Source organism: Salmo salar, chromosome ssa22, assembly GCF_905237065.1.
Source record: "Salmo salar chromosome ssa22, Ssal_v3.1, whole genome shotgun sequence".
NCBI lineage: Eukaryota > Metazoa > Chordata > Actinopteri > Salmoniformes > Salmonidae > Salmo > Salmo salar.
Window position 1 is genome coordinate 42,603,229 of NC_059463.1, and position 17,165 is coordinate 42,620,393.

Here is a 17,165-nt window from a genome sequence, read left to right on the forward strand (position 1 = left end):
CAGGAAAGGCCTTCCCCAAACTGTTGCCACAAAGTTGGAAGCACAGAATCGTTTAGAATGTCATTGTATGCTGTACAGTTGAGGCCTTGCCTGAACCATGAAAAACAGCCCCAGACCATTATTCCTCCTTCACCAAACTTTATAGTTTGCATTAGGTATTGGGGCAGGTAGCGTTCTCCTGGCATCTGCCAAACCCAGATTCATCCGTTGGACTGCCAGATGGTGAAGTGTGATTCATCACTCCAGAGAACGCGTTTCCACTGCTCCAGGGCCCAATGGCAGCGAGCTTTACACCACTCCAGCCGACGCTTGACATTGCGCATGGTGATTAAACCTATACTCTTAGGGGGGGGGGTTATTTAAGTAGGGTTTCAGACGTTTTCGGGCTGGGACTCCGCTGTACTGAACTTAGGGGGAAGCTTGTTCCACCATTGGGGTGCCAGGACAGAGAAGAGCTTGGACTGGGCTGAGCGGGAGCTGCCCTCCTGTAGGGGTGGGAGGGCCAAGAGACCAGAGGTGGCAGAACGGAGTGCTTGGGTTGGGGTGTAGAGTTTGACCATAGCCTGAAGTTAGGGAGGGGCAGGTCCTCTTCCTGCTCCGTAGGCAAGCACCAGGGTCTCAAAGATGATGTGAGCTTCGACTGGAAGCCAGTAGAGTGTGCGGAGGAGTGGGGTGACATGGGAGAACTTGGGAAGGTTGAACACCAGGCGTGCTGCGGCGATCTGGATATGTTGCAGGGGTTTGATGGCACAAGCGGGGAAATATATGATCTCTCCCCTGTGTGAGTCATCATATGATCTTTCAGGCATATCTTCTGACTAAAGCACTTGCCACAATCACTGCACTTATATGGTTTCTCTCCAGTGTGTATCCTCATATGGCCTGCCAAGTTTCTCATTCGGCTGAAGCATTTGCCACAATCTTTGCACTGATATGGTTTCTCCCCAGTGTGAATTCTCATATGTTCCGTCAGGGTTCCCTTCTGACTGAAGCATTTGCCACATACATTACAGAAATATGGTTTCTCCCCAGTGTGAATTCTCTGATGTGCTTTTAAAATGCTACTTTTCAGAAAGCATTTCCTGCAGACAGGACACCTGTGTGGTCTCTCCCCTGAGTGAGCCGCCCTCAATGGAACTTTCAACTCACTGGCTTCCCTGGTCTTAATAGAGCTTTGTCCTTTCTTCGTCCAAGTTGTCTTTGATTTAAGTGGCTGTAACCCTGACAGTACCTCTCCACAGTCCACCCCATTGTCACTTTCACTGTTCCCAATCTGAGCTGCAGAGCAGTCTGGGTGTACTGCAGAGAGGGGTTGAGATTCACTTGTTGGTTCTGATGCACTGTAGCCCTCTCCATTAGGTTCTGTTTTGATGTCTTGTTCAGTTGTTTTGGTGGGAAGAGAGTCCCTCTCTCTGTTCTCCATAGTCTGGGTTTGGGGAAGATATAAGGGCTGAGGAGGGTCCTGATCATAGTCACTTTTTACACAGGGTAGAGTGAATATGAACTCTTTGATATCAGACTTCAGCCCTTCAAGCTGCTCTTCCTCCTGACTGGTCCCAAACTCCTCCTGTTCCTCTTTAATCTGAGTGGGCTCTGGGTCCTCCTGGCCCTGACAGGGGCTCCAGTCCTGCTGCTCAGGAGGAATGTCTTCAGGGACAGGGAGAGTGAGCTGCTGGGAGTCTGAAGAGAAGAATAGGGTATCAATTAGATGTAGTTTCCAGTTATATGTGGCCTTGAGTCCAACTATTAGATTAACGCCAGTAAGCTACAATTCGAATGTTACATTTCATCAGTTGTAAATAGTTCGAACATTACAGCTAAACAATTGAATGAATCAGGTGTTTAGTGGCAGTGGCCTGGCTAGCCCAGCTTCTCTAGACAAAGATTGTATCTCAGTCTAGCATTATAATACTAGCCCACAATGCACTGTGTGATTTATTTACCGACCTGTATCTGTTTGGCAACGCTTTTCCCACTTCAAAGGGTATACCCGTGGTCGGTGAACCGTTCTGATAAAGAATGTGCTGTTTGCGTCACTGTGTGATGCCCAGGAAATAATTAAATCCAATTGTTAGATGCTACCACCCCCTCCAAATTAAAACCAAACATGGATGTCTATGTTTGCGTGCACTCCATTCTACTTCCAGTCTGCGGCAGCATGGTGCCCATATTGCAAGGTAGATTGTTACACCAGATAGCGTGATTTAACCAAAGATGATGGTATCTACTAGCATTTTGCAAGTTTGCAAAAAAAGGTATTTCACTATACTTGTGCATGTCACATTAAAACTTGAAACAGACTTCCAGGCATTGCGCTAACGTTAGTTAGCATTGGCTGGCAAAACTACCTCCAACTTCCTTCATACTGGACACAGAGACATAAAAATTATATCCAAAAGTTAATCTGATTCTGGGGAAGTAGATAAATGGCATCATTGCAAAAATCTGAGCAAGAGAACAAGTACATTAGAGTGTCTAGTTTGAGAAACAGACGCCTCGCAAGTCCTCAACTGGCAGCTTCATTAAATAGTACCCACAAAACACCAGTCTCAAAGTCAACAATGAAGAGTCCGGGATGCTGGCCTTCTCGGCAGAGTTGCAAAGAAAAAGCCATATCTCAGATTGGCCAATAAAAAGAAAAGATTAAGATGGGCAAAAGAACACACACACTGGACAGAGGAACTCTGCCTAGAAGGCCAGCCTCCCGGAGTCGGCTCTTCACTGTTGACGTTGAGACTGGTAATTTTCCTAAATCCCTCTTTGCAGCACCTGACCAGACTACTGAACAGTAGTCTCGGTGCAACAAAACTAGGAACTGTAGGACTTGCCTTGTTGATAGTGTTGTTAAGAAGGCAGAGTAGCTCTTTATCATGGACAGACTTCTCCGCATCTTAGCTACTGTTGTATCAATATGTTTTGAACATGACAGTGTTGCAGTTATTTCAGTCGCTGTAGTAGCTGACGTATAGTGTTGAGTCATCCGCATACATAGACACACTGGCTTTACTCAATGCCAGTGGCATAACGTTAGTAAAGATTGAAAAAAGTAAGGGGCCTAAACAGCTGCCCTGGGGAATTCCTGATTCTACCTGGATTATGTTGGAGAGGCTTCCATTAAAGAACACCCTATGTGTTCTGTTAGACAGGTAACTATTTATCCACAATATAGCAGGGGGTGTAAAGCCATAACACATACGTTTTTCCATCAGCAGACTATGATCAATAATGTCAAAAGTCACACTGAAGTCTAACAAAACAGCCCCCACAATCTTTTTATCATCCATTTCTCTTAGCCTATCGTCAGTCATTTGTGTAAGTGCTGTGCTTGTTGAATGTCCTTCCCTATAAGTGTGCTGAAAGTCTGTTAATTTGTTTACTGAATTTTCTTTTTTACTAAGGGTTGGAAACAGGCTGATTGGTCGGCTATTTGAGCCAGTAAAGGGGGCTTCACTATTCCTGGCCTGAGGGCACACACTTTCTAGTAGGCTTAAATTGAAGATATGGCAAATAGGAGTTGCAATATCATCCGCTATAATCCTCTGTAATTTTCCATCCAGATTGTCAGACCCTGGTGGCTTGTCATTGTTGATAGACAACAATAATTAGTTCACCTCTTCCACACTCACTTTATGGAATTCAAAAGTACAATGCTTGTCTTTCATAATTTGGTCAGATATACTTGGATGTGTAGTGTCAGCGTTTGTTGCTGGCATGTCATGCCAAAGTTTGCTAATCTTGCCATTGAAAAAGTCACTAAAGTAGTTGGCAATCAGTGGGTTTTGATAATTGAGCCATCTGATTCAATGAACGACAGAGCAGAGTTTGTCTTTTTTCCAAAAATGTAATTTAAGGTCCTCCAAAGCTTTTAACTATCATTCTTTATATCATTTATTTTTGTTTCATAGTATAGTTAATTTTTCTTAAATTTGCAGTACGCTTGCCAATCGATTGGGATGCCAGACTTATTTGCCATTCCTTTTGCCTCTTCCCTCTCAACCATACAATTCCTCATCAATCCATGGGGATTTAACAGTTTTTACAGTCATTTTCTTAATGGGTGCATGCTTATTAGTAACTGGAATAAGCAATTGCATAAATGTGTCAAGTGCAGCGTCCGGTTGTGAGTGTGGCTGAATGTTTTTTGGGACTCAGAGATTTTACAGCAGAGGCATTACAAAGAATACTGTCAACTAACGTTCCATCTTCACAGGGCCCTGCGCCTGTGTAGGGATGTGACTTGCTTGGATTATGACTGAAGGAGTGGCATGGGTTTTTGGATTAATTTTAGTAATGTATATGATGTTGGGTTTTTCCCCCTTTCCCACAATGGATTTTTTTTCCCTCGTTCACAGTAGGCGTTTGTTTGCGGACCACCATAATACCAGAGAAGAAGAAAGGCTGGTGAGTGTCACTGTGACATGCGGTACTTCGGGGTGGACCCACCTGTCTCAATCAATGACAGAAGATTTGAAATAGACAAGGTGGCGGCGTACAGATGGAGCATTTCCTAATTCAAACGCAACACCTGCATCTGGACACTGACATTTTAGAAGATACGTTTGGCTGAATTGATAACGAAGATGGTATTACTAAGTTAAGGCTGGTCAAGAATTATCTGTGCTACACCAAACATAGCCCTTGATCATGACTCTCAGTTCCAATGACTTTTATGTGTAATTTAATGGACGAAGGCGTCTTCTATAGGGAGAAGTTTTATTAAGAGCCACTTGCGGCATGGCTTTGGAAGCATAAGGACCTTATTTTTCATATCAGCAATAAATAATTTTCAAAAAACAATGTTAAATTGATACACACTTATAGGGTTAGGGTACCCACACGGCCATACTACAGTGCTTGTTTATGAAAAACGGACATTAGACAGTGGACTATCTGTGCTAATTATCCATATGCATCTCTGAACATCATTGTGTGAACGGAAGACAGACGTTGATGTTTCTAGAACCGTACCGCGATTGAGAATCGATTCACGTTTAGTGTTTGGCTTCCAGAGCCAATTCGCCTTTTAAACAGAAAATGTAAGGTCCTTGGACTAAGTAGCAACGTTGGGCTCCTTGGGTCCAATATTTGGCTACACCAAACTATACCTACCTCTTAAAAAAGATTTGGTTAAATCACATTCTGTTGTATCAATCTGTAGCTAATTGTGAGGCTGACTTGGAAGCAGACAGGTGTGCACACAAAGCGAGAACACAACATGAAATCTATGTTTGGTTTTCATTTGGATGTGGGGGGGGGGTCTACAATTGTATATAGGCCAGCCTCCAGTATTTATGCTGCAGTAGTTTATGTGTCGGGGGGCTCGGGTCAGTCTGTTACATCTGGAGTATTTCTCTTGTCTTATCCGGTGTCCTGTGTGAATTTAAATATGCTCTCTCTAATTCTCTCTTTCTCTCTTTCTCTCTGAGGACCTGAGCCCTAGGACCATGCCTCAGGACTACCTGGTATGATGACTCCTTGCTGTCCCGAGTCCACCTGGCCGTGCTGCTGCTCCAGTTTCAACTGTTCTGCCTGCGGCTATGGAACCCTGACCTGTTCACCGGACGTGCTTGTTGCACTCTCGACAACTACTATGATTATTATTATTTGACCATGCTGGTCATTTATGAACATTTTAACATCTTGACCATGTTCTGTTATAATATCCACCCTGCACAGCCAGAAGAGGACTGGCCACCCCTCATAGCCTGGTTCCTCTCTAGGTTTCTTCCTAGGTTTTTGGCCTTTCTAGGGAGTTTTTCCTAGGGAGTTTTTCCTAGCCACCGTGCTTCTTTCACATGCATTGCTTGCTGTTTGGGGTTTTAGGCTGGGTTTCTGTACAGCACTTTGAGATATCAGCTGATGTACGAAGGGCTATATAAATAAATTTGATTTAATTTGATTTAATTATTTATTGGGCACTGATCTGTGACGCAAACGAGGACTTCCTAATCAGAACCTCCTACCGATTACAGATATATTCCTGGACTTTGGAAAAGTTGTCAAACAGGCACGGGTTGGCAAACAACTCACAAGGTGGACCATCTTCAGGTCCAGCTAGAAACTGAGCTGTGGCGTGACTAGCTTCGTCCCGCAACTAGCCATTTAAAATGACCATTAACAATTTTGACTTTTACTTTGTATGTTACAGAAGGATATCTATAACAATAAAAGTCAAAAGTCACTCTAAATGATTATTTAAATGGCTACTGTTGCTAGTTGCGGGACAAAGCTATGGCCTGGCTAGGTGGTTCAATTAGATTGTTATAGCGGGGTCATAGCTACTCACTACTAACCTGCAATATGTAACTTTATGTCGGGTTTGAAAGCCAAATCCAGCAACCTTTGTAGACGTTGGATCTCCTCCTTCGAACGGGAGATTTCTTCCTTGTACTCTCCTATGGTATTTTCCACTGCCCCAAATATCTCAACAGCCGCTGCTGTTAACCGCTCGTTCAGATAAACCTGCAACAGCTGCATTTTAGACATTTTGAGGGAAATCTAAGTGCTATTTGTTTTACTATGAAGAGATGTGTTTTGCTGCTAACAAGGTGTCTAATGGTAGCAAGCATTATCATCGTCTGGTCAGCCTAATAAATAAAAAAGTACTTCCGCGTCAGGGAATTTCAACAAACTTCAAAATAAAGGTCCCCATGTAATGGTAGAAAAAAGTAACCTGTTCATTCATGATGTATGGAACATAATTGTCAAAATATTAACAATTGCTCATATTTGTTAATATTTAAGTATTCAATGTCCATTCAATTTGGGTTTTAAAACATGTTCAAATAAATGCCCCCAATTCAAATCACTGTATATGCATTCAGCTCATATTGGCTTATAGAGAAAAAACGATTCTTTTTGTAAAAGTGGGGTGGGGAGTATTCACTAGGGTTTTTAGAATCTAAATATAGTGTCATTTCATGGGGCTCTGAAAAAATACAGAACATTGCTGGCCTTTTACTGTGGTCAAACAGCTTAAAATTGGATGCCTTGATACTATATGGTTCAAATTTAGCAGTGTACAGGAAAAACAATCAATTGTGTGTCCATAAAACCAGGGTCCAGTCTACTCCCTAGAGTCCCTAAAATACAAAACAGGTGAGTTTGAACAAAAAGCTATGTAATAGGAAGCTTTATGTTGACTTTTGAACAGAGAGAGGCATATCAGCACCATGGACAGCTATCGTTTTATAACGTTATGTTGTCAGCCTATTTTCAAATACTGTATGTGGCAAATATGTGGCCCAAAGCATGTCAATCCATCATTGGTAATAGGTCAGCATAATGACCCACTAGACTGTATATATCAATTACTCCCCTGGTTACAAGAATTGGGCATCAAACAGTGGTCAGTGCCATGCATACTGATAGCTGTGATCAGCATCTCACACAATGAGCTTTACGTCAACAAAATGTCAGGTTCAACTAAATACAGACACATCATCGCTTGATATTATATTCAGGCAATTAATCACAAAAGGGGGTGCACCCACAAATTGCAGTCAATGTGATGGCGTATTGATTAGACAGACTGTTTGGACCACCACACCAGATATTCTTCTTATTTTTGTGCCCCATGTAGCAGAAAACGGTAGAGTTAAGAGAAACCCAGTTCTTCCATCCATTACAATTAAAATCCCAGTTGTTGGCAACAAGAAAGATTGAGCTCTGTAATATTTCACTCAGGCGCAAAATCTCAGAGGGGGCAGAGCTGGATTTGACACCTTGACACCAAGATACGAGCAGATGAGTAACACATTTCTGTTGGCACGAGAACAGAAGGGGTTATATATTTCTAGGAAGTAGTTAATGAGCCTCACACACAAACAAATTGCAATGATGTACAAACACTGTCATTCCACAGTTTGAATACTTCTCCAATCACAAGTACATCAAGTATATCGGACCAAATTATGAAAGACAAGAATTGTACAATTGAATTCCGTCAGTGTGGAAGAGGTGAAAAAAACGATATATATTGTTGTCTATAAACAATGACAAGCCACCAGGGTCTGACAATCTAGATGGAGAATTACTGAGGATAATAGCAGACGATATTGGCACTCCTATTTGCCACATCTTCAATTTAAGCCTACTAGAGAGAGTGTGCCCTCAGCCCCGGAGGGAAGCTAAAGTCATTCCGCTACCCAAGAATTAGTAAAGCCCCTTTTACTGGCTGAAATAGCTGACCAATCAGCCTGTTACCAACCCTTAGTAAACTTCTGGAAAAAATGGTTTGACCAGATACAATGCTATTTTACAGTAAACAAATTGACAATGGAATTTCAGTATGCTTATAGGGAAGGAATAACAGGCAGATGTTTGAGTACAGAATCAAATGGTGTAAACTACACACACATACACACACACACACACTATACATACACACACACACACACACACACACACACACACACACACACACACCACACACACTATACATACACATGGTATTAGTAATGTAGATATGTGGTAGTGGTAGAGTAGGGGCCTGAGGGCACACAGTGTGTTGTGAAATCTGTGAATGTATTGTAATGTTTGAAAGTTGTATAAACTGCCTTCATTTTGCTGGACCCCAGGAAGAGCAGCTGCTGCTTTGGCAGCAGCTAATGGGGATCCATAATAAATACAAAAAATACAAATCACACAGTGGATAAAGTGTTACCCATTTTAATGTTTCTGAATACTACATCAGTATTTTCTGAATGCCATAAGAGATTACTTAGAGCTGACCAAGTGAAACAGTCTCCTCACGTTAAAAAGGCCACTTCACAGTTTGAAGCATTGACTTCGGGATATTTTCACAATCCATGGTTCAAGAGCAACTTCATTACAGTGGTGCAAAGGACATAGTTGAACATTTTGTTCAGGAAATTCTACCTGCAAATTTCTTAGACTGTGAATGTATAGCAGATAATTTGTTACATTCAACATGTGATGCCCAGGCAGTGCATGGTCAGACTACAAAATAACTGATAGTAGAACAGAGGGACATTTGTGCAGAAAGCATAGGCCAATACCTTTTTGATTCACATGAACAGAACAGAGCATGTGATATATCTACGCATTCAAATGGCTCTCTCTCAACATTAAAGCTGTTATGTAACCCATGCCCCGTAGACTTTGCTTGTAAAAATGGACACGGCTGGGATCAAATTACCTAAAAGCTTTACTCTGCCTTGCACATTTAGCAAACATACATATACCTTTACCAGTATAGTCACATTTTCATAGGAATACCCATTTGTGAAATTTTACACAAGTCATGACCAGCTTTGGCATGTAAATTGCACTAAGACAAAAGTGTCAGTTGGCTATAGTTTTCGAATTACTCAACAAATTGCTGCACAAAGCCACACTTTGTCTGGTCTGAAAAAAGAGAGGATAGATGTTCTGCCTAAGGTACCTGGAACAGCATGCAATTGGTGGCGTTTTGAGAATGTAATAATAGGCAATAGTATAATATCAGGGTTTGGTAGGTTACTTTCTAAATTTAATCCGTTACAGTTACTAGTTACCTGTCAAATTGTAATCTGATGACATTCAGTTACTTTTAGATTACTTTCCCCTTAAGAGGCATTAGATGAAGACAAACATATATGTTACCAATTGAACGACATCTATTGCAGGATAAATCAATGTTAAAGTTTACATAGCTGGTCATATATAGATGTAAAATTGTACTTTATGGGTTGGTTATGTAGGCTTCTTCTAACCCATCACTTTCTACTACATATAATAATCATCCAAGATGGAGTAGCAGTCAGACATCTTTGTCCTGTCCCTTGTATATATCTTTTTACATCTTTTTCTTAGTATATTTTTTAAAATATTTTCCTAAACCTCAACTTCTAAATACTCTCCTGCAACCAGCTTCACCCAATGTGGCGTGGATATGTTTCCTTCGGATCTGGAATCCCTCAACTGAAGCTAGCCAGCTAACTACCTACCAGCTATCAGTCAGCAAACCATTGCTAGCGGTCATCAGCTAATCTTTAGCTCGGAAAGCTCTCACCAGTTTGAACAACGTGACTCAAACCAGAGCTTAACGGACCTATTATTATTATTTATTTATTTTCCACATATCCCCGGATTCCTACTGCAAATTCTGAACATTTTCATCTGGATCTTCGCAACTAGCTAACCGCAATCCCGGGTGACTACTCCTGGCTAGCGTTTCCATCCCGGAGCAAGCACCAATTAGCCTGAAGCTAGCCCGGCCAGGGCTCCTGTGCTACCACCGAAGCCCACTCCTGGGCTACAATATCCGGACCCCTTCTACTGCCGGTACGGGGCACGGAACCCCGCCGATCCTCTACGACTGGAATACCGACATAATCTTCCCGGGGATTCCAACAGGCCCCTCAGGAGCGACGTCCGCTGAAGGCCCATTCTGCTAACCGCGGCCTACTAGCTACCTAGAGCTACTTGGAACCCTACTAATTCCACGACTGGTCTATCGACATCAACGCACGAAGAGGCAAAAACAGACTTACCCCCATCGCGACGTCCCCAAAGGCTAACTTGCTAGCCCCGGTCTGTTAACTGCTAGCTTGCTTTCCCCGGTCTGCTAACTGCTAGCTTGCTAACCCGGTCTGCTAACTGCTAGCTTGCCTGCCCCGGTCTGCTAACTGCTAGCCCCGGTCTGCCAACTGCTTGCTTGCTAACCCGGTCTGCTAACTGCTAGCTTGCCAGCCCCGGTCTGCTAACTGCTAGCTTGCTAACCCGGTCTGCTAACTGCTAGCTTGTTTAGCCCCGGTCTGCTAACTGCTAGCTTGTTTAGCCCCGGCCTACTAACTGTTAGCTTGTTAGCATCGGCATGCTAACTGTATGAATCGCCGTGTCCCCAGTCAGCCCAACCACTCACTGGATCCATATGTTCACTTGGCTACGCATGCTTCTCTCTAATATCAATATGCCTCATCCATTACTGTCCTGGTTAGTGATTACTGTCTTATTTCACTGTAGAGCCTCTAGCCCTGGTCAATATGCCTTAACCAACCATGTTGTTCCACCTCCTACATATGCGATGACATCACCTGGTTTAAAAGTCTCTAGAGACTATATCTCTCTCATCATTACTCAATGCCTAGGATGTACTCACATCCTACCTTATCTTTGTCTGTATACTATGCCTTGAATCTATGCTATCGTGCTCTGTTCCGAACGTGCTAGACAGCCAGTTCGTATAGCCTTTAGCCTTATCCTACTTCTCCTCTGGTGATGTGGAAGTTAATCCAGGTCCTGCAGTGCCTAGCTCCATTCCCACTCCCCAGGTGCTCTCATTTGTTGACTTCTGTAACCGTAAAAGCCTTGGTTTCATGATTGTGTACATTAGAGCCTACTCCCTAAGTTTGTTTTACTCACTGCTTTAGCACACTCTGCCAACCCGGATGTCTTAGCCGTGTCTGAATCCTGGCTTAGGAAAACCACCAAAAACCCTGAAATCGCCAACTATAACTTTTTCCACCAAGATAGAACTGCCAAAGGGGGCTGTGTTGCAATCTACTGCAAAGATAGCCTGCAGAGTTCTGTGTTACTATCCAAGTCTGTACCCAAACAATTCGAGCTTCTACTTCTAAAAATGCACCTTTCCAGAAACAAGTCTCTCACTGTTGCTGCTTGCTATAGACCTCTCTCTGACCTCAGCTGTACCCTAGATAACATATGTGAATTGATTGCCCCCCATCTATCTTCTGAGCTCGTGCTACTAGGTGACCTAAACTGGGACATGCTTAACACCCCGGCCATCCTACAATCTAAGCATGATGCCCTCAATCTCACACAAATTATCAATGAACCTACCAGGTACAACCCCAAATCTGTAAACACGGGCACCCTCATAGATGTCATCCTAACTAACTCGCCCTCCAAATACACCTCTGCTGTTTTCAATCAAAATCTCAGCAATCACTGCCTCATTGCCTGCATCCGTAATGGGTCTGCAACCAAACGACCAGCCCTCATCACTGTCAAACGCTCCCTAAAATACTTCTGCAAGCAGGCCTTTCTAATCGAGCTGGCCGGGGTATCCTGGAATGACATTGACCTCATGCCGTCAGTAGATGATGCCTGGCTATTCTTTAAAAGTGCCTTCCTCACCACCTTAAATAATCATGCCCCACTCAATTTTTTTTTAACTAGGAATAGATATAGTCCTTGGTTCACTCCAGACCTGTCTGCCCTTGAACAGCACAAAAACATCCTGTGGCGTTCTGCATTATCATCGAAGAGCCCCCGTGATATGCAACTTTTCAAGAAAGTTAGGAACAAATATACACAGGCAGTTAGAAAAGCAAAGGCTAGCTTTTTCAATCAGAAATTTGCATCCTGTAGTACTAACTCAAAAAAGTTCTGGGACACTGTAAAGTCCATGGAGAATAAGAGCACCTCCTCCCAGCTGCCCACTGCTCTGAGGCTAGGAAACACTGTTACCACTGATAAATCCACTATAATTGAGAATTTCAATAAGCATTTCTCTACGGCTGGCCATGCCTTCCACCTGGCTACCCCTACACCGGCTAACCGCCCGGCACCCTCCCCAGCAACCTACCAAAGCCCCCACCAGCTTCTCCTTCACCCAAATCCAGATAGCTGATGTTCTGAAAGAGCGGCAAAATCTGGACCCATACAAATCAGCCGGGCTAGACAATCTGGACCCTCTCTTTCTAAAATGATCTGCCGAAATTGTTGCAACCCCTATTACTAGCTTGTTCAACCTCTCTTTCGTATAGTCTGAGATTCCAAAAGATTGGAAAGCTGCCGCGGTCGTCCCCCTCTTCAAAGGGGGTGACACTCTAGACCCAAACTGCTACAGACCTATATCTATCCTACCCTGTCTTTCTAAGATCTTCGAAAGCCAAGTTAACAAACAGATTACCGACCATTTCGAATCCCACCGTACTTTCTCCGCTATGCAATCTGGTTTCAGAGCTGGTCATGGGTGCACCTCAGCCACGCTCAAGGTCCTAAATGACATCATAACCGCCATCGTCAAGAGACATTACTGTGCAGCCGTATTCATCGACCTGGCCAAGGCTTTCGACTCTGTCAATCACCACATTATTATCGGCAGACTCGACAGCCTTGGTTTCTCAAATGATTGCCTCGCCTGGTTTACCAACTGCTTCTCTGATAGAGTTCAGTTTGTCAAATCGGTGGGCCTGTTGTCCGGACCTCTGGCAGTCTCTATGGGTGTGCCACAGGGTTCAATTCTCGGGCCGACTCTTTTCTCTGTATACATCAATGATGTTGCTCTTGCTGCTGGTGATTCTCTGATCCACCTCTACGCAGACGACACCATTCTGTATACTTCTGGCCCCTCTTTGGACACTGTGTTAACTAACCTCCAGACGAGCTTCAATGCCATACAACTCTTCTTCTGTGGCCTCCAACTGCTCTTAAATGCAAGTAAAACTAAATGCATGCTATTCAATCGATCACTGCCCGCACCTGCTCACCCGTCCAGCATCACTACTCTGGACGGCTCTGACTTAGAATACGTGGACAACTACAAATACCTGGGTGTCAGGTTAGACTGTAAACTCTCCTTCCAGACTCACATTAAGCATCTCCAATCCAAAATTAAATCTGGAATCGGCTTCCTATATCGCAACAAAGCATCCTTCACTCATGCTGCCAAACATACCCTCGTAAAACTAACCATCCTACCGATCCTCGACTTCGGTGATTTCATCTATAAAATAGCCTCCAACACTCTACTCAACAAACTGGATGCAGTCTATCACAATGCCATCTGTTTTGTCACCAAAGCTCCATACACTACCCACCATTGCGACCTGTACGCTCTCGTTGGTTGGCCCTCGCGTCATACTCGTCACCAAACCTACTGGCTACAGGTTATCTACAAGTCTCTGCTAGGTAAAGCTCCGCCTTATCTCAGCTCACTGGTCACCATAGCAGCACCCACTCATAGCACTCGCTCCAGCAGGTATATCTCACTGGTCACCCCCAAAGCCAATACCTCCTTTGGTCGTCTTTCCTTCCAGTTCTCTGCTGCCAATGACTGGAACGAACTGCAAAAATCTCTGAAGCTGGAGACTCATATCTCCCTCACTAGCTTTAAGCACCAGCTGCCAGAGCAGCTCACAGATCACTGCACCTGTACATAGCCCATCTATCTACCTACCTCATCCCCATACTGTATTTATTTATTTATCTTGCTCCTTTGCACCTCAGTATCTCTACTTGCACATTCATCTTCTGCACATCTACCATTCCAGTGTTTAATTGCTATATATTAATTACTTCGCCACCATGGCCTATTTATTGCCTTAACTTACCTCATTTTCATTCACTGTATATAGACTTTTTGTTTTCTTTTGTTCGACTGTATGTTTTGTTTATTCCATGTGTAACTCTGTGTTGTTGTATGTGTCGAATTGCTATGCTTTATCTTGGCCAGGTCGCAGTTGCAAATGAGAACTTGTTCTCAACTAGCCTACCTGGTTAAATAAAGGTGAAATAATATTAAAAAAAATTATTATATGATACAATTATTTAAATAAACAGGAATCATACAGTCATAATGATTTTTTTTGTTTTCATTTTAATTGTATAATTTTTTTTACCAGTGGGCTATTATGTTCTTGACAGTCATTTACTTAAGCTCCAACTATTTCTCAATGTGCTCCACCTTATAATATTCTTTATCTTACAGAAAGTAGCAATTATTCTTGAGATTTTCCCCATGGAGTTTTATTTGTTTTTACATTATGCAATATGCAATCAGAAAAAGGCACTGCATCTCAGTGCAAGAGGCGTCACTACAGTCGATTCCAGGCTGTGTCACATCCGGCCGTCATTGGGAGTCCCATAGGGCGGCGCGCAATTGGCCCAGCATCGTCCAGATTTGGCCTGGTAGGCCATAATTGTTAATAAGAATTTGTTCTTAACTGACTTGCCTAGTTAAATAAAGTTTAAATAAAAAAATAATTGTTTACACTGGACTTTTATTTTGAAGGCAAAATCCGAAAGCCGGAAGTATAAATGACGATAGGATCCAGCTAATGTTGCTGCCGTGACGCGCATGCAAGCGTCTTTTCAGTGTAAACAATTCAAACGCTTCCTCGTCAAAGATATCAGTTTAAAGTATGGGGGGTGATAAGGGACATGTATAAGCCTAGGCAACCGTATCAGCTGACATGATACCAACGACTTACTAACGCCTGAGTGACGCCTATATCGCGTGATAATGAGAGTCATAATGTACATCATTTATATGAATTAAATCTCAACCATAAATGTTAGAAACATATCATTTTTCCGTGCAAGCAGAGATTCCAAAGTAGCCACCTTGAACTATAGCGTAGACTACGACTTGTGTATTTCCTGTTATCGTTCATGGCCTAGAAAAGATGATGCCCAATCTATAGATAATCTGTCTTTCCCTCAACACCTCATGTAGATAGGTATGTTATCTTATCTAGCTGTATACAGATCTAAATGTTAGCCAATCACAGACTGTGTTGTTACCAGTTCCACATCAGAGAACCAATAATAGTTGTGTCCACGGCTTTCAGAGGAGTTCATAGGTGCTATTCAGAATCCTTGGGGTGTCCCTTCAGTCGAATACAGCAGTTCATAGACTTTCCCAGATGGTCCGTGCTATTCGGGATGTCCATACCTCTATCAAGTATAAATAAAAGTAAATTGGTAAGTTTAGTGTTAGTTTAGGGTTCAGGGTAAGGACGTCCCAAGGAATCTGGATTGCAGTGACCGTTCATAGAGTGAGAGACTGGCACGGTATTTGAGAGCTCTGCGGCGACACAGACATTCATTTTTATTAATTTTTTTTACAAGCGGCAGAAGCGATAGTTTCATTAGAGACGATGAAAATAATTACCCAGATGTATTTGATCCAGTTGAGGAGTAAGTAGGCTATATTTAAGTTGTGATATCGTTAGGAAATATTTAGGGCTGCCGTGTTAAGGCACGTGGTTTATTTGAAAATATTTTTTTGTTTGTTGATAACGTATTGTCGAAAGCACATAGGCAATATTATTTACTGTGTCGATAGCGCAGTAGGCTATTGTACAATAACGTTATTTGATGTGTTATTTAATGGATTAATTCAATTGTAAATGAAATAACTACTTTTCACTGAAGGGAAATGAGGTACAACATGCAACTTCGATCGAAGTCCTAAAATCATGCCTGACAATATCACAACGGTATCCTAATATAGTCTGGATACAGTAGTAGCCTATTCTACAATAATGTAACTATGTGCTAGTATTATTTATCTAATTGATCAATTAAATTGTAAATGTGGATGGGTACACTATTTCATTCAATGATTACGTTATTGTACAAGGTAGATACAGGAGTAATCTATAGTCTACAATAATAATGTAATTGAATGTGCTATAGCATAATTTATTTCATTGATGAATACAATTGTAAATGGGGATGGGTAGGCTACTTCATTCAGTGAATACTGAATGTATTGCTATCTCTGGGAGTATGTTAATGAAGGCTTTTCAGCTGTTTAACTATGGCAATGTTGAACTAATTTCTAAATCTCTTTCTTTTAGTCAAGAAGATTGGTTGATCTGGCTCATCACATCAGCTTCACTGCAGCTGCTCAACCCACCCCCCTCACTGTTCTCCCTCCACAAGTAACCACATCCTCTTCTCCTGATCAACTACTGTGCCACCACACTAAAAATGACTGTACATATACCCCTGTGCCCATCTCAGTGTAACATGATCCATCCAAGGCTTCAGCTAAATGTAAGCAAGATGCTATAGTATGTGTGTGTATGTATGTATGTATGCATGCATGCATGCATGTATGCATGTATGTATGGAGTTCCAAGTAAAGACTTGAGAAGATGGCAAAGGAGATAGTGATGTGTGAGAGCATACAGTATAAAAATAAAGACCCCTTGGGATCTAAAATGAGTGTGTGGTTCCTTTTGTGTCTCCTTTTTGGCCGTTTGAGGATACTACAGTCACCCCTGGTGGAGGTTGTTGGAACACTGCGATTTAAGTCTGAGCAGAGGTTGACGAAAACCTTCAAAGGTGGTGGTGGTGTTGTGTTGCATGTTATCTTGAATACCAGGCAGATGTTTGAGTACAGAATCAGATGGTGTAAACTTAACAGGCTAAACTTGTTGAGTACACTCTTTGAGAAAGGGGTT

At 42.5% G+C, this 17,165-nt stretch overlaps 1 protein-coding gene and 1 long non-coding RNA gene across 2 annotated transcripts; one reads left to right on the forward strand and one right to left on the reverse strand.

The window, feature by feature from the left end:
* Positions 1 to 219: 219 nt before the first annotated feature.
* LOC106583363 (zinc finger and SCAN domain-containing protein 31) lies at positions 220 to 6,604 on the reverse strand. Its single transcript, XM_014167496.2, has 2 exons — positions 6,294 to 6,604; positions 220 to 1,680 (listed from the first exon to the last, which is right to left on the reverse strand). The coding sequence occupies exons 1-2, from the start codon at positions 6,484 to 6,486 to the stop codon at positions 356 to 358; spliced, it is 1,518 nt and encodes a 505-aa protein (XP_014022971.2). The 5' UTR covers positions 6,487 to 6,604; the 3' UTR covers positions 220 to 355.
* Positions 6,605 to 15,496: 8,892 nt separating this feature from the next.
* On the forward strand, positions 15,497 to 16,923 carry LOC123729668 (uncharacterized). The gene is made up of 2 exons (XR_006761334.1): positions 15,497 to 15,891; positions 16,557 to 16,923. It is a non-coding gene; the product is annotated as an uncharacterized lncRNA (long non-coding RNA).
* The last annotated feature ends 242 nt before the right edge of the window (positions 16,924 to 17,165 follow it).

Excerpts from the sequence above, each read along its gene's own strand:
- LOC106583363 (XM_014167496.2), bottom strand. The coding sequence starts at position 6,486 with ATGTCTAAAATGCAGCTGTTGCAGGTTTATCTGAACGAGCGGTTAACA. Across the intron at positions 1,681-6,293 it reads CATAAAGTTACATATTGCAG|ACTCCCAGCAGCTCACTCTC; the intron begins GTTAGTAGTGAG and ends TCTTCTCTTCAG.